Raw genomic sequence first — 22,509 nt, forward strand, 5'->3', positions numbered from 1 at the left:
TCAGACGGAGGATGGAGTGGTGTGCTGCTGGCTCACTGACCAGCTGTTAATATGTCGGTGCTAAAATCAGAGCTAGGGCTCTCACTGGCGCTTTCATAGTTTTGCTCTTCATTTTCATCAACACTGTCACTGTAATCTCCCTCTACATCACTTTCACTTTAAACTCCCCTCAACTGACAGAAAGGAGACGTCATCAGGAGGAGGAGCTGGGGGCTGTAGTTCTACAGCAGAGGGGATTCATCTCCAGCAGGTGGATCAGACAGCCGAGGACCTCGCTGGGGAGCAGGGAGATGGGCATCAGGCAGATGGGGAGGAGGAAGAGCATCTCCTGGCTGCCAGGCCGGAGGCTGGATGAGAGGCTGATGCTGCAGGGAGGCTGGTTGCTGAGTGGCTGGCTGGCTGTGAGGACGCTGCTGCTATGATCTGGCTTTGATGACATAGGAGTCCGGACAGCTGAAGAAAGTGTGTCCATTGACACCATGCAGGCTGCACAGACCCTCAGATGTGCAGTCCTTCACTTTATGACCCAGGCAGCCACACTTCCAACATTTCACTGTAGGACGCTGCTTCACCTGGTGGTCGGCAGAGCTGTAGATGAAGCTGCTGATGGACTGACCAGGATAGATGATGCGTCCATTGTATGGACAGAGGGAGATGGAGCTTGGGATTTGGACCTGGTGGCCATTTGAATCTTTTTTAATGCAGACTTTGTATTTACGCACTTCGTACCTGATAATGTTACCAAAGTTGTCAACAGGTTCAGTTAGTTCACAGTATCTACTCAGGTGCAATTCGATGTTATGGTCGGGTACTCTTCCTGTCCAGAATTTCACAACCAGAGTGGTAATGTCCATTTGTATAGAAGATTCAATAGCCCAGTTCTTCCACTTTGGATCTCCAGATCTGGAGGCTTGAATTTCCTGGAAACGTCAGAGTGGAGCTTCATTAAAGAAGCACAATTCAAAGTCTTTCTTATTTGGCAAAGCTACGAATGAGTAGAGATCTTTGGTGTTTAGCCAACATGCATCAAATAGAAGCACTTCACCGACATATTCACGTGTAGGAGGTTCGCCATCACCTTTGTATTTCAGACGGGCTGGCAGCCCAACAAGGGCGCTGAGGGGAGCAAGACAGAAGGAGAGACAGGAAACTAGTTTCCTCCTTTTCTTCTTCTGCTCATTTCCACCTTGTTTGGATTGAAGGTTTTGTTTGCTATTTTTCCTCAATGATTCATGTTTTAGTTCATGAAAGTGTTTTTTGAATGTCAATGATGTCAGCAGAGAAAGTCTTTGATTCAGGTCTACAATAAAACACTAAGGGAAACCTTAAGCTCTTAAATGTCCACCAGATGGCACTAATCTGTTAATTGGGTTATTATGGGTTGTGCTGCAGTGGTCCATACTGTTGCTAGGAGACTAATTACAAATCATTTAAGCTTGACTGAAGTGTCACCCTAATGCCAGAGTTTTTATTTCTTCTATATTAAGTTACTCTGAGTCAGACTGAAGTCATGATGCTGTTCATCAAATTTAATATGAAATATAAGTTGCTCGTTATATTGTTAATTTATTTAAAGCACAATCTGTAAAACAAATGTAAACAAAAGTTTATCCCTCGCAACCTTAAATCAAAGGACTTGAAGACTTGAGGACTTGAAGAATTGTATCTCATCCTCGTGTCTCTGTGGTCATTAATTCACATTTTATTTTGGGGATTTCTATTTAAAATGGAACAACTTTACATAAACTTAATATTCTGCAAATGTACTATCATTTTATGTTTGTGCATGCTGTTCTTCAATTTACAGTACAACTGAAATACATTTATAACGTAAATTGTACTTTGAATGTACATAAAATCTAACATTGATAGATTACAAATACCTTTACACTAGTCTACCAGTGTATTTCTACATAGTGCTTGTGCATTTCTAATAAATTTAAGTGTACTTGACAACTCCTACAAATGTTCTATAAGGGAGACTTTAAAGTGTACTACCAATATGCTTAAATATACACTACACTACTACACTACTTATAATGTACATGATATGTACTACTAATAGAGTACAAGTACGTTGACAATAAATATATTGTCAACGTGGCGATAGTTTCAGGCTCTCTTGTACAATCTGATGGCTGTTGGCAGAAAGGAACACCTGAATACTCCGTGGGGAGAGTGAGCCTCTGGCTGAAGGTGCTCCCCCTCTGCCACAGCTCCTCATAGAGGAGATAGGAGGGATTTCCCAACATCTTATTAGGGCCTGAGCCGCAAAGGGGCGAAGATGCCCTTGTATCAGTTCTGTTTCTTTCTTTCTTTCTTTCTTTCGTCTTTCTTTATTAATCCGCCACTTCAACCCTAAATTTGACCCCCTAAACATGCTCAAAAACTCATCACATTTGGCACACACATCAAGTCTAGTGGAAAATTTGATAAAATATAAAAATTTTACCCAAAAGTGCCAAAATGTGCTCTATAGCGCCACCTATGTCACTAAAATGGCCGCCACGGCCCGTAGGAATGCCATAGAGAGATCAAACCAAAACTCAATTATTCGACTCATCAAGACCTACAAATCATACACTGACACCCCTGACCTAAATCCAACAGGAAGTCCACAATTCACCCATGAAAGTATGTGACTGTGTGCCAATTTTGACTGACAGTACACATGTCAATCAAACTTTGACCAGGTCAACCTGCTGCACACATAAAAGGACCGCAGGAAGTACAATCAGCTCTGTCCCTTCTTGTATTTTCCTGCCAGTCACTGATGTGCACAGCCAGGAATTTATAGGAGTCCACTAACTCCACCTCCTCCCCCTGGATGGTAATAGGGGTTGGGGGCTTCCTGCTCCTCCGGAAGTCCATCACCAGCCCTTTGGTCTTGGAGATGTTGAGATTTAGGTGGTTGTCCTCAGACCAATGCACATAGAGAGGGCTGGATGGTGTTAAATGAACTGGAGAAGTCAGAGAACAGCACTCTCACTCTGCTCACTGATCTCTCCAGGTGTGAGCCAGCCCTATGCAGCAGGTGGATGATGGCGTAGTCCACACCAACTTTAGCCTGGTATGCAAACTGCAGCGGGTCCAGAGAGCTGCTCACCAGGGGCCTCAGCTACTGAAGAATATACTTGCAATGTAAATTATAATATTTCAAATGTGTTTAAAGTACACTTGTGACACGGGGAGGAACAGGTGAACCCAAGTGCAGAAACTCAAAGGCAAGGAGACAGGGATATAGTAGGAGCGCTGTTTTTATTTTAAAACGAGGGAGGAAAGGAAATGCACGCCTAGGAAAGCTTGACCTGGAAGATGGAGACCTGAGGCTGATGTTAAAGCTGGAAGATGGAAACAGAGGGGGTCCAGGGCAGGGTAGCAGGGATGATGAGACGAGACAAAGGGCTGGAGACAGGGACCAGAGCCAGAACAGACAGAACTGCAGGGAACAGTTGACAGGGTTAGCAAGTAAAAACAGGCAACAACAAGAAAACAGGATACATGCAAGTGAAGTGGCTTGAAGTCAAGTAGCAGAGTCTATGATCTGGCTGAGTGGAAGTGGCAGGGCTGAGTGTTTGTAGAAGGCTTGATTACTGAGATAAGGTGCAGCTTGTAAGGCTCTGATCTGACTCCAGCACACCTGCAGACAATCACACAGGGAGTGTCACAGCCTGGCTCAAGAGGACAAAGGGGAGAGAACAATACATGACTTTTAACAAAAGAGTTATTTAACAAAATATAAGTTAACAAACGTCAAAATAAAGTATGTAAATCAGTAACATCAGTAGTTCGCTTTGAATGAGTGTACAGTGAAGTGTAATAAACACAAGGAAAAACCTAACTTAAATGTGCTTGTACTCTATTAGTAGTACATTTTATGTACATTATAAGTCATAGCTGATACCTTCTACGCTTCGTTTGAAAAAATCTAACACAAAAAGTGACACACAGACATGTTCCAACTCTGTCCCTCAAACTTTTATTTATTTCTAATGTTTCCAAAAAACAAAATAAACCACAAAATAATAACCTCACTATAAACAGAACAAGTTCATTCATTCTTAGTATGTAGAGGGTATATTTGTTTAGATACATTTATTTTTAGTGCGCACACCAACTTTCAACTCTCACTTCCTTCTATGATTCCTAAAAAAAACAACAAAAAACCTTATAATATGTAGATACGTTTTAATTCCTTGCCTTTTTAGCATTTAGATAAGTTTGAACTCTTTCATTTCTTTTCAGCATGTACATAAGTTTTGTAACTGTTTAACTCTTTGACTGATACTTTCTACACTTTGTTTGAAAAAATCTAACACAAAAAGTGAGTCTTTACACACAGACATGTTCCACCTCTTTCCTTCAAACTTTCATTTACTTCCAGTTTCCAAAAAACCCACAAGCTCTACAAAAACATTTTTTAAAAATAAAAACCTCAGTATGTACACAGTACATTTACTCATTCATACTTAGTATGTAGAGACTAAATTTGTTTACATACATTTCTTTTTCTTCTTTTGCTTCTATCAATTCTTTGAAAAACAGAAGAAGTAAAGTTAAGTCAGAAATGCTCCAAGTCTTTCCTTTCAACTCACTTCTTTCACTTTGGTGCCTTTTCTTTTTGTTTTTTGTCCATATTTTTTCTCTCTTGTGGTGAACTCGTCATAACGACTAAAAGAAGGAAATATCTTTGAGAAAGTCTGTAGACGATGTTCCATTCAAGTCTTTTGTTGCTGTTGTGCACAGGTCAACATTTAATGACTTTAGAAGTGAAAAACATTATCTGATAATGTTGCTGATTACCATCAAAGTTATTTAGTTAAAATACTGAATCATGTACAGTTGAAAAAATGCCTGAAAACAGGTCAGTGTTCAACAGTTTGTTAATCTGGTGTCTTGTTATATCATGACATCACTATGTGAAGAACAGGAAACATATCCCAGATAGCAAAATTACTGTGGCCCAGATCCGGGCAACACCTGACACTTTTGGCACTTTCATCCAGCCCACATACTACTGAATGATGGCACTTGGGTGGTCCGTTCCTGTTTCCCAGATCTGGGCTACAAGCAAGTCGTATGTCACCCAAGAACAAACCAGATAAACCAGAACTGGCCCTCATCCAGAATACACATGAGAGCACTGCATCTGATGCAGTGCCCGCATTTGATTTGTGATATTTGGACCATATTTGGTATTTTACATGTGAGCCATTTCAGGCTCACATCCATTTTCCCAGGCGAGAAGAAGTCCAGCAGTGCTACATCATTGCCTGAAGTGGCCCACTTCTGTATGCTATCTGGGATATTTGCATGGAACATTGTCAAAGGGTTAGGAAGGGTTAGACCCTCCCAAAGATCTTTCCTTCTGTTTCTGTCACATGTAGTAATATTAGCAGCAGTTAGTATGACAGATATTTCAGCTGTAGCACTTAAAGTGTGTAATAAAGTATAAAGTATATAAATACAGTCTTCTGTTCTTCTCTGTATATTATTTGTAGTGAGCTACTTTTGAAGCGCTTCACTACTGCTGATAGTAATTTCCTGCATGTAATTCACTATAAATACACTTTAATTTGAAGGCAGTGGTAGACCTTTATTGTGAAGCCTGAAGTGTACATGTGTGGTGAGTTAAAGTGCTGTTTGTCAGGTCTGTATGTGTTCACAACTCCTACATCAAGTTACATGTAAACAAGTTTAACATGTAAACATGTCTGCCTTCAGCTGATAATACTGTAAAAATATAAGTGTGGTTGATGCATTTTAATGAAAACTGTGTGCTATAGAACAATATGATTTAAATATGTATAAACCTTAAAAGAATGTGTGTGTATGTATGTCTCCACTTTGTGACACTGATTGTATATTTGTGTTTTATTTTATTTATTTTTTATTATTTGTGTGTGTCTGTGGATCTCTCTCCCTCTCTCTGATGAACCTGCTGCGGTCTCTCTGATTGGCTGTATGACTGATTGTGATTTAGTGTGTGTATCATTCCAAAGAGCTGACTGCTTCCAGTCTAAAACTAGATGTTTAAAGGTCGACTTCCTCCAGCTCCTGTATGCTCTCCTCTCTCCACTTCCAGCCAGGATGTTGTGAATGACTCTCCTGTGAAACACTGTAAAAGTATCTTGCAAGTGTGTATACAGGAAGAGATTTGTATCTTGGTTTAGTTTTGCTTTGAGTAGATAATTTAGTATAATTGTGTGTGTTATTTTGCTGTTAGTCCACCCTGAAGCCAAAATGTCCCTAATAACTGAGTGAATAAATACTTTTGAGGGCTGTAATCCTTGTTGCTGGTGGTTCTTGGGAGTTGGGAAGAGGGGAGTCTCATTTCTATGTTGCACCAGGGTTTCCCCTACATTAGTGCGTAACAATAGTTAAAAAGCTGTTTAGCAGTTACAGCCTCATGTTAACTTACTAAGAATGGTCCCAGTGGCTTCCTGAGGTAGTATACAGATGTTAAATGTGTAACAAAGACTGTCCTGGTGTTGGATCAGTACTCTGTATCGGCATATACTCTGGGTTTAGGTACTGGAATCATATCAGGAGAGAAGAATTTGGATCAGTGCATCCCTAGTGAACTCTCTAAGGATTTACAAAAAATAAGCTGACAGGTTGAACATATCAGTTGTTATTCACCTGCCTGACATCCAAAATAAAGCACAATATTAGCACGAAAAGTTAGTGAGCTTTAGTTGAGTCCACTGGAGGCGAGGAGGATATTAGACATTTATTAGGTAGACATGCAAAACAAGCACCAACCTCTACTCACAAGCACAAGTGTTAGTGAGGAAAACAATAACAAAGGTAGAAATAAAGAATAACGATTTCTTGATGCACTTCCACAGACGACATCATTTGTCTGGGTTCCTTCTTTGACCATCACTTGAGTTTCTGAGCAACTGTTGGATAAGAAAAGTGAAAGACTGCTTTATTTCTTTGTTATTGGATTCAAATGGAAACTCATTTTAAGTGTCATCTAAAGAATAAAATACAGAGTAATGTCACACTGATGCAATAATAAATCAATACAAATATATCAATAAAATAAACCATGCTTACAACAAAGCAGTGGGTCAATTTTAGTTAAGTTGCAATATTTTGAGAAAAAAGTTGTAATGTTATGAATATAGTTGTCATTTTTCAAGAATATATTTGTAATATTTTGAGATTAAGTTGTAATTTCATAATGGTTTTGGAAACTAAAGACAATCTACTACTTGGATACTTGAAGGAATTCCTATAAAACCTGCGGGACTGGAAAACTGACACGACTAATGAATGGAACATTCTTGTGGAGTTAATCTCCCAAATTCCAAACAACAAGCAAGGTGACTCACATCTGAGGAAACAAATCAGGAAACGGGGTAGGAAAGCCTTCCTCAGAAACTAAACTCAAACAGGAAAATAAACACAGACCAATACCCTCCGTCATCCTCAGCAATGTCCACTCCTTGTGAAATAAGACAGATGAACTTCCAGCACATGTGAACTTCCTGCATGAATATAGAAATGCTTCCATCCTGGCGTTCACAGAAACATGGCTTGACAATCGCATCTATGATCATGCAGTCTTTATTGACAGTTTAAGCGCTCTGTTAAGACTCAATAGAGACAAACAAAAGTACTGGTGAAGAACACAGAGGCAGGGTTTGTTTTTATATCAATAGGCACTGGTGATCCAAAGCCATTATCCACGAAAGTCTGAGGTAGCCTGACATAAAGCTAAAACTTCCTCAGCTACTTTTAGTGGGGAGGACTGGAACCAGTGGAAGCTGTACACCAGTACAAATACCTGGACACTGTCATGGATGACAAACTGCATTTTGAAGCCAACACAGAGGTGATCATCAAGAAGTGCCAACAGCATCAGTATTTCCTGAGGAAGCTAAACATAATAATAATACCCTCCTCATTCATCTGCTGGTTCCTCTCTCTCACAATCCAAGCAAGAAGCAAGAAGCGCCTCCAGATAACAATGAACATCTGCTGTAAAATCATAGACCTACCCCTGCCGTCTCTGATCTCACTGCATCATCAGCAAACACTCCAGAAAGCCCAATCGGGACCCTACCGGCTGCCCTCTGGCAGGCGTCTGTGCTGCCCTGCAGCTAAGACTAACCTGAGAAAGACAACATTCATATATGAGGCTGTTCGCCTACTAAACTCCAGTCTGCCTCAGGCCCCGTCTTCCTCTCTAACCTGGGACTAACACCCACAACTTCTGATCTGCCACAGCACCCCTCCACTTAAGACTCTTATATTATTTGTATCTCTGCTACGTGGTCACTGTTTGTCTATCATGTATTGCCTTATATGTCCTGTTTGTATGTCCTTTTACGATGCCTGCCTCATGAGTTGCCCCTAAGGGATAAATAAAGTTTTTTGAATTGAAGTGAATTGGCAATGTCCCATGCATGATGATTTGTTCCACTGCTGCAAAAAAACCCCAGTGCACAATTGTAATGATCAAAGTGCTATATAGCAAGAAAAAATGTTCTTTTGCTTTACTTTTTGTGCTTTTAGGGAACAAATTAATAAATAATCAATGAATAATTCAATAGAAAAGTGTCTTACATTGTCCAAGCTGTGCAGTTCACACCATCCTGTGAAAAATAGCCCGGCTGACAGTCGTCACACACTGTATCAGTTCTGTTGGTTCCTTAGAGAAAGAGACACATCTGAGATTACTCACCATCACTCATCATTCACTGACAGAACAGTCTGACTTTGACGTTTGTTACCAGGTTGTTTTATACTCTGACATCGTCAACAAAAACGCTTTTCCTCTTCACATTTCTCAGGAGCAATTTATAATGAATAAGTGTAGAAGCCAAGATAGTATCTTAGGTTTTTACACAGGCCTTGTTTGTACCTTTATTTGTTAAAATCATGTTTACTTTACATATACTGCACATAGTCACTAATCAACTACGATGGTTTTACTGCAAAAGTTCCACTTGACAGCAACAAGTTGACTGGTCTGTGTTCAGTTGTGACTTTTTCTACAGAATTATTGAGCTGCTTTTTTCCTGCTATCTAGTGGACAGAAATCAATACGTGCAGCTTTGAGCAACTTGTTTGTCAGGTCATGGTGTTCCCATTTAAAACTTCAACTACAACTATAATCTTAAAGTCAGCATGAGAAAACCAACCTTTTTGTCTGATGTATTGTCCTGGTTGACAGCTTGTGTGTTTCAGTGCTTTCACACAGCCGTCCTCTGTGGAGTCCATACAGTAGAATCCCTCCAGTGGTTGACAAACTGTATTTGATGTTGATGTACATGATGTCTTTATCTGCAGACCAGAACCTGTCAACACATACAGAGGTTACATATGAGATACTAAACTTCTCTTCTGTTCAATCTACTAGACAGCAACAGCATGCTGATCTTTTTTCTGACTTACAGACAATCTTCAGTTTTTATGACATCTTTGGGAAATGTGAAACAATAGTTTCTCCCATTTATGAATTCATATAATAATGAGCTTAGAATAGTAATGTTTTTCAACAGTGGGCAGTATGCTCCACACAAAAGAAAAAAGTGATTATTGATCAATCTCAGATTAAACTGAGAAAACAACAGCACAGATACAATCCTCTAATCATCATTTTCCTCATTGTTGTCATGTAGAAATTTAATGTTACAGTTTTATTGGGAAACTTGCTTGTTAGGCTCTAATTTCCACTGTGGAAGTTGTCTCAAGGCAGTAGACTCGTCATGCTGAGTCTCTGCATCTTCATAATGAAGTCGCCAACCAGACAGTTTATTCACTTCTTACAGCATTGACAGTGAGACTTGCAGTAAAAAACCTTCTTACTGGCCTTAAATCAATACTAAGGCTTAAATTTCTGCAAATAATATGAATATAAATCTACCTGCATCACAGTTTGCACAGATGAAACACTGTTTAAGTCCAGTGGGATGATTCATGTAGGTTTCATCAGTGCAGGGCAGGCAGGATGTACTACTGATCTTTGTACAATCTGTTTTAACTCGACTTCCTGTGGAGAAGAAACAATTTATTATCATCATAATTATCATATTATTCACATTATATTTTAAATAATTGCTTTTCTCTCTCTGATCCCTCTTGTTCACCAGGTGACAAATATCATACAAGCATTGTATCTTTCTGTAAATGTTCTGTCATGTCTGAATTAAGAAACAAGGAACATTTAGCTACGTAAAAGTCAGCTGTCAGAAAAAGCATCACTTTGTTTTACTGCTTATAAACAAGCAGTAAACTGTATTGATTTGCCAGCTTATGCTTTAACCAAAAGCTGGCAAACATCCTGCTTTTATGTTTCAGTTAGATCTTACCAGCAGAACATCTAGGACAGCATTCTTCTCCTATTTGGTACTCTGCTGGATGACATGTGAGGATCTGTCCGATGAAGACTTTCAGTATTATTATCTGTGAAGAGTAAAAACAGTTTTTTGTCTCAGTGAAACCTGGTTGAAGTTAAGATATTGTTGAAAACTGTCCTGAATAACTTCCTGCTTTAAGCAGAGAAAGGCAGAATAAAAGACATGACATATACAACACATAACAATGAGGTGGAAAAGAAGAAATGGAGGAATAAAACATGTGATGGTGATAACTGAAAGTGAAGGGAAGGTCAGTGGAGGAGGATGTCAATGGAGGCAAGAAGAAGGAAGAGAGGACCTGAGGGGAGAAGATGACGGCCAGGTAGGACTGAAAAAAGAAGATGAAGATATGGAGACGAAGATGATTTCAGAAGACGACTGAACAGTAAAATGACCAAAGAACACTTTTTTCCTTCCACATTATGACTAACTGATTTTTAACTTTAAACAATCATTTGTATCATTGAGGTTTTACATTTTTACACTTCTGAGCAGTTTAATGTTATTTGTACAGTTTTATTCACTATGTGTGAAGAAGCATTTTTGCACTTTCAAAAAGTGAAAAAAGTCCTTGATGTGAGACCAGTCCTACACTACTATATAACATAGTTACAATTACACATAATCATATGTCTTCAATAGCTTTGAATATATTTCTAAGCAGTCTTAAAGCTGCTGTACATGTGAAAACAGTTAATTAATGTTTTATAACACACTGTGAAATTGTTATAATCTGATATATAAAAATTTTGTAATTGTTCTTCATTATAAATAGTTTTAATCTCCAACCTGAAAAGGATTTGTACATGTGCACAATCACTTCTTAATGATTATCACACTATACATTTATTCTAAACTATGATAATAATATTTAAAATATTCATATTTATCAACAATTCAAATCATAATTAATATTGTTGGCGATTCATCTTCCATCTATCTATCTTTCAGATTTTAGAGAAGCAAAGCTCTCTACTGGTTTGTCCTCCTCTTGTCACTATGAATTCTTTTCCAGGAGTCTGCAGTTTGTCATTATTTATACATTAAAAGTCAGTGTTCAGCACTTCACCTTGTCAATAATCCCCTGACCGCCCCAAACCAGCCTTGTTACGTCACACTGGTATCAGAGAGGTGTCGCTGCTTTTAAATACAAGATAAACTCCTCAATCTGCCTCAATGTTTAAAAACAGCTGTAAACTCTGTTTTAAAATCATTAGTTTTTATAGTATAGACTTTATTGAACAAAATAACAATAATGAAAAGCAGTAAGACCACTTGTATTGTGACTGACTGTCTCAGATTGAATCCATCTACTATCACATGGAAATATTCAAGTAAAGTTCAAGTACCTTAAAATTGTACTTGGATGTATCAGAACTGTTCAACAACACATGACCCCCCCCCCCCCCCCCTCCTTTTGTTATAAACTATTTTACCAACAAAGTTGCAGCTGTCAAAGGTTTTCTTCTCAAAGTCATTTTGTGGATCAAGTTGACAGTTTTGATGAATTGAAGACACAATCTCACTGAGATTTGGGATGAAGAGAGATGTCACATCCAAATCTGAGGGACAACATCTGGAAACAAAAAGAAAACTTTGGTCTTGTACACAGCTCGTATTTTAGTTAACTGCCATTCTCAGAGGTTAAACTTCAGTCCTGTTTGTTTCCTGTCAAAGCTCATTAAAACATATTACTGAGTCTTCAGAGACAAATGTAATTTAGAAAAATGTTAGTATGTCTTGTTTCTTGTTACTGGATAGTGTATTGAGCTGAACTCTTGGCATTGATCATTTGCATTAATACTCCTTACTTACTTACTTACAGCACAGCTCAGACTTCAGAGAACAGAAAGATTTTAGACAGTGTGAGTATCATAAGTGGAAGATGACGAATGATATCAGAAGTGACTAAAACGGAAACTGACAGATTTAAATAGTTGAACAGCAGGTTAAAGGATATTTTAATAGTGTTACAGTTTACAATGTTCTCTTACAAAACGTTATTAACAAAACCAATATAGGCAACAAGCAGCCAGACATCACAGCTTTAACAAAAGATCCGTTGTATTATGTCTAGGATCAGAGCCACGCCTGTAATCTGACTGCTGGTGTACAGTGGAACAATAATTTTGTAAAATGCTGTAGTTTGAAAAAAAAAAATAACACATAACATTTTAGCCTACTTACCCTGGTTACTGTGGAAAATGGCCGATTAAGCACCGAAGTATAACCAGCAGCTGGATACACTTGTACGAAAGTGAGGAAGAACCAGGAAAAATCAGTAAGAATCAGGAAGAGAAAAATAGGGATTACTGGGCGCAACATGTCTATGAGTAGTATTTCAAGGAATGCAGGAAGAGGCAGGTCATGTTCCTGAAACTTCCTTAAAAAAGCTTAAAAAAAACTGATACAGTAATCAGAGATAGTAGGCTAAATTGTTATGTTATTGTTTGAAACTACAGCATCTAACAAAAGTATTGTCACTGTTGGTAAGTTACCGCTGAAATCGTGATTCTACCGAACATTAAAACATGATCAATGGTCTCGTTTATCGGTTACGTAGTTTTAATTAATACTTCAGCGTTTTCTGAAGTGCTGCCGGTAACTTTAATAACATGTACGTAAAGTGTATTACAAAACTGGTTGTACACCAGCAGTCTGTGTTTAGTACCAGCAGCGTAGAGCTGCACATAATGCAGTAATTTACCTGCCAACCGATTTTCGCGGGAGTCTCCCTATTTTTACCCCCGTCTCCCGCTGTGCTCCCGTTTTCATAGTTTTTTGCTTTTCGTTATAGTAACATTTTTCAGGGACTGTACAGCTTGCGTGTGCAGCTGCTCTCTCCAGGCGGTCTTACGTCCTCTTCCCTCTGCTCCACTGCGGTCAAGTCAGCCGCCACAACTACTACTATTTCCTATTGCGCGCACGCTTCCGTGCGCGCAATAGGAAATAGTAGGACTTGGATGGTCCGTCGACTAAACGTGGTTTGACATCGCTTTCATTTACTTTCGCCCCTTTGAGACTCAGGCCCTAATGAAAGCGACGTCAAACCACGTTTAGTTGATGGATTACTCATGTCCCTCCAGCAGAAAAAGCCTCATTACCGCAATAACGGAAGCGTACGTGCAGTAGCAAATTACGTGGCGGCTCGCTTGACTGTGATTTCCGTAGTGGCGGCTGGCTTGACCGCAGTCTCCGACGCCGATGTGATTCACTACCTGCAGGTGCCGCTGGTTTGTCTCAAGTTTACAAGAATTTGCCAAATGTTAAGATACTAGGCAAACTCAGATAAACAGTTAGTCTACTGACAGACAGCTTTCGTTGTGGTTCTCTGTGGTTGTGTAAAACTTAAAGGCGTTGGATGAGACACTGAAGGCAAAGCAATTGAAAATATCGATTTTTCTACATGTTTATCATCTTTCTATTGTTTTTCTATTGTTTGTTTGTCTGTTTATTTTTTGGTGGGGTTTTTTTTGGTGTTGTGTCTTTGCTTTGCATTGTACTACTTTTGTTTTGTCTGTCAAAGCACTTTGTAAACTGTTTTTAAACGTGCTCTATAAATAAAGATTATTATTATATATATTATTATTGTGCTGGTTGAACAGGTGGTTTGATAAAATACTTATTGGCTTTCAACTCGCAAAGGTTTACAGTAACGAGAATAGTTGTCGTCAACTTGAGTATTAAGGGGGTAAAACTGAACTTTCTCTTTTCAATCCTAAATGTTGGCAGGTATGTAATATAATTAAAGCTGCAAGCAGTGCTGAACGGGCCTTCGCGCCTTCGTGCACATTGGGCCACGATGCAGTCGAACGGCTTCTGTCACAGGCATGTAGATGTCTTCAGACCCGGGCTGTTTTCAGACAGTGCAAGAAGGAGATAAACATCACTTCCTTTGTCCACTATATTGCTCACTGCTGGGGCTGCGTTGCTGCTATTTCGTGGGGGGCACTATTCAGCCAGTTTGCATCACTACTGAATATTGTCATGTAGACGTGTTCAGGCCAGGACTCTTATCAAACATGCAAAGTTTGGGGCAGACTGGAGCATTTGCACTGAAGTTACAGCAATTTCCTCTGTCATGGCGAAACATCAAAACTCAACACCACGCCACGGCCACACGCTTCAATGATAGCTAAATTATAGCATATTAGGCACATTACCACCACCCTCTGCTTTGGACTGTAAACCAAATATTAAATCCTACACATAAATCCTGTCTGTCTAATAAACTCAAAAAGAAAAAACTGCTACTCCACCCACTTGGCAGGTTCATTAAAGTTTTAATGCTGAGCTCTGGAACTCCAGTCTTCCTGAGTTCTTCCCTCATATATTGTCCTTTTTGATCATACTTAGTACAATCTATGCTTGCATGTGTAATAGTTTCCTCAGCCAAGTGGGAAAAAATATGTGCATATATCGGCAATCGCCCAAAATCATAGTCAAAAAGTAATCGTGTTAAATAACCGTGATGTCAATATTGAGCAAAAAATAATTGTGATTATGCTTTTTGCCATAATCAAGCACCCCTAAAGAGAACATACATTTTGATTTACATACACACACACAAAGCATTTAAATATGTATGTCATAAATTGATGTCTTTAATTAACAGTTACTTGAACATTTTTCAGTGTGCTCCTAAATTTCTGTGTGCTCCTAATTTTTTTCATTTAGGAACACATGTACTTCTCGACAAAAAAGTAAGTATTGAACACTGCTGTCAGATGTGTAGAGACAATAAGTAACTGCAGCTGGCCACAGAAAAATACTCATATATTTGAATGGAGAGTGTGAGCGAACCGCTAGGTGCTTGGGCCCTAATAAAGGAAAAACTGCAGTACAGAGCTACAAATTTTAGTTTTGATTTTATTTTTCTACAGCACTTTATCACTAAACTGTCACTCTCACTCCATTTTTTCCCTTCCCTTCATAGGTCATCCCCACTACTGAATTATACATATAAGACTCATAATTATTGTAAAATAAATGATAATAACAAAAAAATTAAAAATCATATTGTAGTAGGAATTTTCATCGCAAATCCATTGATACAGGTTTGAAAGTGGTCTGACTTATAGTTTAGACGCCAGACGCCCCAGTTTGGCACAAAGTCCATGCCCAGAGATTGCCTCCCCATTGGTTTACATTGTAAGGTGTGATGTCGCACTCTAACTTTCAGGGCTTACTAAATCTAAACCGTTCGAGTTATTACAAAGTTTTTAATAACTTTTGTTCAGCACAGTGTGATAAATCATGTATAAACTTTGAAGCCAATACCATTAAGGCCCTAGGAGGAGATAGCGCTTATTCAGGGTCCAAAATTGGGGAAAAGTCATAGTTTCATGTGTGTATTGCGGACTTCCTGTCGGATTGAGGTCAGGGGTGTCAGTGTATGATTTGTAGGTCTTGATGAGTCGAATAATTGAGTTTTGGTTCGATCACTCTACGACATTCCTATGGGTCATGGCGGCCATATTCGTTACATAGGTGGCGCTCTCAAGCACATTTTGGAATTTTGGGGGGTTCATTTTTACATTTTATCAAATTTTTCACCAGACCTGGTGTGCGTGAGTTTTTGGTGAGTTTTTGAGCATGTTTAGGGGGTCAAATTTAGGTCTGAAGTGGCGAGATAATAAAGAGAGAAAGAAAGAAAGAAAGAAAGAAAGAGAACAGATACAAGAGGGTCTCCGCCCCTTTCGCCCCTATTGTATTTCGTGTGTTTGTTTCTTTCTTCTTCTTTTTATAAAGTCAGGTAAAGTTGACCAGACCTGTCAGCCCAGGTCTGACAACATCTACATGCTTGTGACAGAAGCCCTTGGACTGTGCCATGCCCCGAACAGTAAAGGATAGAAAACACATGTAAATTCAAGATTTGTAGGTCAAAGTCTCATGACTCATTTAAAGTTCAAATGAAGTTTGTATCTAAAACAACAAACCTAAAGGTACAAAGTTTCTTTTTTCATCACTGCATTCAAAGATGATTGCTTTTTGTCTCCTTATAGATTAAAGGAATAGTTTGACATTTTGAGACACTGATTTGCTTTCTTTCTCAGAGTTAGAGGAGAAGATCAATACCACTCTTATATGTTTTTTAAATGTGAAGTTAACAGCCAGTTAGCTTAGCTTAGCACAAAGACTAGAAACAAGGGGAAACAGCAAGCCTGGCTCCCTATGAAGGTATAAAAATCCACCTACCAGCACCTCTAAAGTTCGGTTATTCATGTTATATCTTGTTAATTAGTGAACTTTAGAGGTGGGAGGACTTTTAACCTTTTTGACAGAGTCTGACTAGCCGTTTCCAGTCTTTGTGCTAAGCTGAGCTACTGTCTCCTGGCTATCGCTTCATATTTAATGTACAAACAGGAGAGTGCTATTAGTCTTTTCATGTCGACCGCCCAAAATGTCAAAGAATTTCCTTAACAATACACTGTTATCACTGAGTATGTGTAGTTATGCAGCATTTTATGTGTTCCTGCTTCCACTCTACAGAAGAGGAAGATGAGCAAGAACCGACCTATGCTAATGTGAAGATCGTGCAGCAGCAACGGAGGCAGATGCATCAGACGGCAGAGATGGAGGCAGAGTACGGCCAAGTCAAGTTTTCATGGTGACCTCGGAAAACTGTTAAACCAACAGAAGATGAATGTGTGTACGCTAAGGTCCATAAAAGCAGGTGATACACAGTGTTCAGCGGTTTTACAAAGACATATATTATCATTCATCACTTGTAATGTACTCCTGGGTTATGACTGGCATCAGTATGAAAACCTGCCAAAGGAGCTCAAACATTCAGGTGCATCATTTGAATCACACTGTGGCTAATCTTTTGTATAATATTTAATATTTTTTTCAAAAATATATATATATTTTCAAGTATTCCTTGATTTGTATCCTCTTTTTTTATCTTTACATGATGTAATACATCCTTGTTTTAACTCTTTTTTAATTTATAAGCATATTTACATTTAATTGATTGTTAAAACACAGAAAACTCGCAGTGCACAGTGTGCTCTTACATTGGTTTATCAAAGGTTTTGTGCTGTGTGGTGTGTGTTGGGACTTAATCTCATATTTGGTCACACCTCTTCCCTCAGCTCTCTAGAAGACCAAAGATAAATTTGCATGTAATGACTGGTCTCTGAATTTGTTTCCATTACATGAACACTTCTGCTTTTTCTTAGGCATGACATTTCATTCTTGCAAAATTGTTTTATCATTTGCAATAGATTTTTTAAGACTACTTTATTAGCTTTATTTATTACAGGGTGTTGAAACCATTTGTGTCAGTTAAAGGATGCAACAAGACAAATGAACGAGTTGTGTTGTCCTGCTTACTCTTAAATTAAAGTTACTTTGTGGGGCGAATTTGTAGATGGAGTTAACATGTAGTCTTTTCATTACTAATTACATTATTATATCATTTTTGTTATACATTATTTTAGGATGAACGCCTTATTATACATTGTTATATATAGTTTTTCTGTTTCTGTTTCTGTCTGGAGAAATGAGAGAGTCAAATGAAGGGACAGTTTAAAACTAAATGTGATGCAACAACTTGTCAGTTTCTTAACACAAGATGTGTTTATCAGTTAACACCATCAAGTTATATTTCCTATATTTTGCTTGATGCACTTCCTATGTGTGTGTTTGTGGATTCCAGTTAACAAAGTACCTTACAAAACTAAAAGATAGATATCCATATTACTCAACCAGAGTAACACTGAACAACTTTTAACTATTTCATTATTTGAATAATTCAGAGTTTGAGTTATTTAAGCTCCAACTTTCAAATCTGGAGGAGAAACAAATCCACATTCTGAATATTTATATGAATTAGGTTGCTGACTTAAATTGCTTGTTGTCCTGTATTAACCAGAAGTTGATTTGAATTAAATTGATGTTTTAGTTAATTACTATTGTGCAGGTGAATGTGGGATAAATGTTAGAACACAGAACACATTCATAGCAGCGATTACATACTGTAAGCTGTAATTGCAAATCTGTGGAAACTGATCACTGCTCCTCAGAACTTGAAAGAGTGCTTTCATCACTTAAAACAACTCAATATCATTTTTTAAGGGATTGGAGCTCTCAGCTCCAACCCAGCTCTCCTTTGGAAATGTTCACTGCACTTTAAACTTATATTCCCAACAAGAACTAATAGAAATACAGTAGATATATATCTAATAGGAATGTGCAGAAAGCCCAGTATTTGTATTTGTATCTATATTTTTTTGAGGCAGCAAAATTATTTGTATTTGTATTTGAATAAAAGTGGAAAGAGCCTTAAAAATCATGTTTTTGTTTTTTTATTATGCTTTTAGTTTTAGAAAATGAAAGTGTTACAATAAGTGTTCATGAATAAACTACCTTCCGAAGGAAGTCCACAAACCGGGTCTCCAACTGGAGTCTCCTAGATCATAGATGACTGATGCAAACATGATGATCCAGAGACATAGTTGTGCTAAACTGGCCTTTAATCTTTTCCCCATGAGCACAAATAGACAGTTTACATGTTGAACTACCAGCTGTCATTCTAAAATCCCAGTTTGATGGTAGAATACGGCCTCATTTATTGAATCAGTAAATGTTTTTCTGTGTATCAAAAGACTGATCAATCACTTGTTTTACAGTTTATCTTATGTTTTCACTTTTCCTGATGTCTTTTGAGCATCATGGAAGGGAACTGAAATACAGCAGACAACAGCTGCTAGGTTGGTACTGCATGACATCATGACATGTCACCTGTGGCTTGGATTGTACTTCATCGTCTGCCAAATGAAATGTAATGTTAGTGTAAAGTATAGTATCACAGTTTTGTTTGTCATAGGATTCATTATATGTCTGTGACTGTTGAGTAGTACAAGAAAGAAGGAGATGAGGAAGTCATGACAACATACATTTCTTGAGAAGATGATGGTGTGTGGTTTTCTTTCTTGTAAGTAGTGACCATGTTAAATTCACTTCCTTTCCCCCTCTCCACCTATAAAACCTGTAGCTGAATTCAATACAGTTTTTATACCTTCTAATCTGAGGTTGATCTCTAACAGAAGACATTTCAGCCTGTTCAGTGCAGGATGTTCATGTTTTCTATTGAATAAAGTAAAGAAGTTTGTCTGAAAGCTGCTGACTGGGTCAACAGAGGCTGAACAGTGAGGAGACATGGAAGCTGTGGTTGGACTGTTGCTGATACTATTCGGAGTCTCTCATGGTGAGCTGTTTCACTATCTGACATGTTAGTATTGGATTTGATGTTGTGCAAATAAGATGTTTTGTGTTCAATTAGAAATGATTATTGATGATTTTATGCAGCCACAAGATCACTTTTAGTCAATAAGTACAGTTTGACATCATCCTAACTGATGCAGCTTAAATACTGTTCCAGGCTAGAAAACAGCTTTGACCAAATAAACACTTTTAACAAAGAAGAATCAACTGACAACTAGGATTTCAGGGATTAGTTTCACGTGCATACCCTGTTCATTAGTGAGTATGACACACAACACATAGTTTAGTGATAGTTTAGAGCTGCGGTTGACTGCCAGTAAATGGTTTGATGTTGTGACAACGTGAAAGCTTTCTGGGGTCGCCATCTTGACACAACCAGAAAAAAACGCAACAAATGAAGTGTTCAGAGCAGGCTGAAGACCTGAATATTAACAGGGATTATTTTTCGTACATTAACCTCAAGTTTTAGAACTGGGACCATGTTTAACACAGATATTCAACATCATAACAGTATGAAAATAACAGAAAATTACAAAAAACATAATGTACCCTTTAATGTTTCTTTTGAAACATGAATATTTACACCTGCATAGTACATTGTCCTAGTCATTAATTTAGTAGAAATGGAATGACCACATTGTGATAATAACTTTTTTAAAATGTTTTTTTCTATTTTTGCAGATGTTGAAACCCACTGTGATGGCAGACAGGATGGAGCTCAGTGTTATGGAGCTCTGGGAGGAACTGTGGTGCTCCAGCTGATGGACAACACCTCAGAAATATTTAGATACTAATGGAACAAAGACAAAACCACAACAATACTTCATGGGAGAAAGGATAAGATTGTGTCTAATGAGATGAAGGACAGATCCATCTTTACTCCCAGTAATGTAACATTTAGGATAAATAACCTGAGCAGGACTGATGGTGCTGAATATACCCTTCATATCTTTGATTCAAATGGACAGCAATTAGAACCGCGGACTCTTCAGTTGTCTATTCAAGGTAAATAACTACTTTTGCTATCATTAATCTTATAATTCAATTTGTATTAATCACAATAAACCAACAAATGATTTTAGAAAATTAAACTAGGTAAATACACTTACATAAATACACATACTACTGTACAAATACTATTTTTATATTTTACCTTTGCAAACAATCATTTCACATGAAACACTCAAAGTCTGCCACACAACTACAGTATAGGGTTGCATTTCCTGAAACATTTTAGTCTGTACTTCTGTATATGAATTCACATTGTAAACACTGAATATGTTTAAAGCCACATTAAAAAGTCATGTGAGTGTGTTTCTCTCAGCTCCTGTGTCCTCTGTCCTGCTGGACTCTGAGTGTTCAGGGACTCAGGGAGAGACGAGGGTGTCCTGCTCCTCTGAGGGAGGGGACAGTCCTCAGTACAGCTGGACTCTGGATGGACACACACTGACAGACGCTCAGCTCCTCTCTGGAAATAAAGAGACCAACAACATCACTCTGAAACAAGACGTCTCAGGACTACTGGTCTGTTCGGTCAGGAATCACGTCAGTAATGTCTCGAAAGAAAAGAAGATACCTACGTGTGGTGAGACAGAACATGACTAGAAATCAACTTGATAATTAATTATTACACTGTACATTAGTCACAGTTGATCTGTTTGTCAAACTGTGACCAACTCCAGCAGTGATGATCCATGGTACATTAATAAGTGAAAACTTTCTCACCACACACGCTGATACAGTCTGTAGTACTTTCATAACTTTGCTGTCACAGTGGAAACTTGCCATGTGATTTTTGTGTCTCTGTATTTGAACAGATAACTCGCTGCTTGTGTTTGTTTTGCGAGCAGTTGTGGTACTTTCTCTGTTGGGTGGGATTGCCATCTATTTTGCTTGGAAGAAGAAGAAATACAACAAAGCTGAAACCTCCACCAGACCACGAATAAAGGACCATCCAGAGAACTCCTTCGCAATGGTTGAATTGTGAAGTTCTGCATCTGAACGTTAACTTTGTGAAAGCATCAGGATGGTTTTCACCTTCTGCAGTGATTGGTCACGTGTCTTTATAGGTATAAACAATGACAGGATTTACTGTGAAATCTCTCTCCTGTTTTTATTCTTTACAAAACTTCTTCTGCCACTGTGTTCACAGCCCAGCAGCTCGCTGTGAGTACCTTTATAAAAAAGTCTTAGTTAGTGTTTTCTGTGGCTCAGTGCATCTTTTATAAAGGTTTCAAAAGTAAACAGACTTGTTGTGAAATCATCAGTGTACTGCTGTCTTTAGAGAGTGATAAAGCCTACAGATCCCCACAGCTCTGCCTGTGATCATAGAACAGAGGAAACATTACAGCTGATACTGTCTGTTGATGATGTACAAAACTTTTTTCTTTCATTACTGCTGAAGTGAATTACAGTCACAATCAAAGACACATTAATGTCTAAATGTGCTGAAAGTGTCCATTTATTTTAAAGGAAAATGTCACATTGTGAATAGAGCTTATATTGTTATTTTATTACTGAAACTCATTTTGATGATATTTGGAAATTATTGTACTGTAGATTTCCATATCCTGATTGTCTGACTAAAACCTTTTATCTCCAAATTTGGTGATTTTCTTACTTCTTAAATTCAACCAATTTAAACACATTGGATTATGAAATATGTACTGTCAGAGGTTGATGTTTTGGAGATACATGGCTTTCACTTTTGTACAGGAATGTTGAATTTAGTAGCTACATATATTGTGAAAATCACAGTTTTGTATTCAAAGGTTTTTATTGACACATTTGTTTGTACTAAAGCCCAAAATGTGATTTTACAACATATAAAATGCTGGAATGTGAACTTATATGACTGAAGTGTCATATCATCGTTTGTTTCTATCCAATCAGAATTTAAAGT

General features: G+C 38.1%; 1 protein-coding gene and 1 long non-coding RNA gene across 3 annotated transcripts; one reads left to right on the forward strand and one right to left on the reverse strand.

Moving 5' to 3' along the window:
• Positions 1–2,855: 2,855 nt before the first annotated feature.
• On the reverse strand, positions 2,856–13,499 carry LOC137196101 (tumor necrosis factor receptor superfamily member 14-like). The gene is made up of 6 exons (XM_067608916.1): positions 13,084–13,499; positions 11,813–11,952; positions 9,884–10,009; positions 9,159–9,314; positions 8,581–8,665; positions 2,856–6,905 (listed from the first exon to the last, which is right to left on the reverse strand). Exons 1-6 carry the CDS (start codon positions 13,149–13,151, stop codon positions 6,737–6,739), a joined length of 744 nt encoding a protein of 247 aa, XP_067465017.1. The 5' UTR covers positions 13,152–13,499; the 3' UTR covers positions 2,856–6,736.
• LOC137196117 (uncharacterized) lies at positions 12,564–21,240 on the forward strand. Of its 2 annotated transcripts, none has more exons than XR_010931216.1 (3): positions 12,564–12,865; positions 16,869–19,590; positions 20,289–21,240. It is a non-coding gene; the product is annotated as an uncharacterized lncRNA (long non-coding RNA). The 2 variants fall into 2 exon arrangements; XR_010931215.1 differs by lacking the exon at positions 12,564–12,865 and adding an exon at positions 16,304–16,321 and having other exon boundaries at positions 20,289–21,239.
• The last annotated feature ends 1,269 nt before the right edge of the window (positions 21,241–22,509 follow it).

The sequence above is a fragment of the Thunnus thynnus genome, chromosome 13 (genome assembly GCF_963924715.1).
Source record: "Thunnus thynnus chromosome 13, fThuThy2.1, whole genome shotgun sequence".
Lineage (NCBI taxonomy): Eukaryota > Metazoa > Chordata > Actinopteri > Scombriformes > Scombridae > Thunnus > Thunnus thynnus.

What these genes read in the sequence shown, in the direction of transcription:
- LOC137196101 (XM_067608916.1), bottom strand. Translation starts at nt 13,151, where the DNA reads ATGAAAACGGGAGCACAGCGGGAGACGGGGGTAAAAATAGGGAGACTC. An exon ending in CTGTGCAAACTGTGATGCAG is followed by an intron (nt 9,315 to 9,883) that starts GTAGATTTATAT and finishes ATGTGTTGACAG; the next exon opens with GTTCTGGTCTGCAGATAAAG. An exon ending in AACTGCACAGCTTGGACAAT is followed by an intron (nt 6,906 to 8,580) that starts GTAAGACACTTT and finishes CTTATCCAACAG; the next exon opens with TTGCTCAGAAACTCAAGTGA.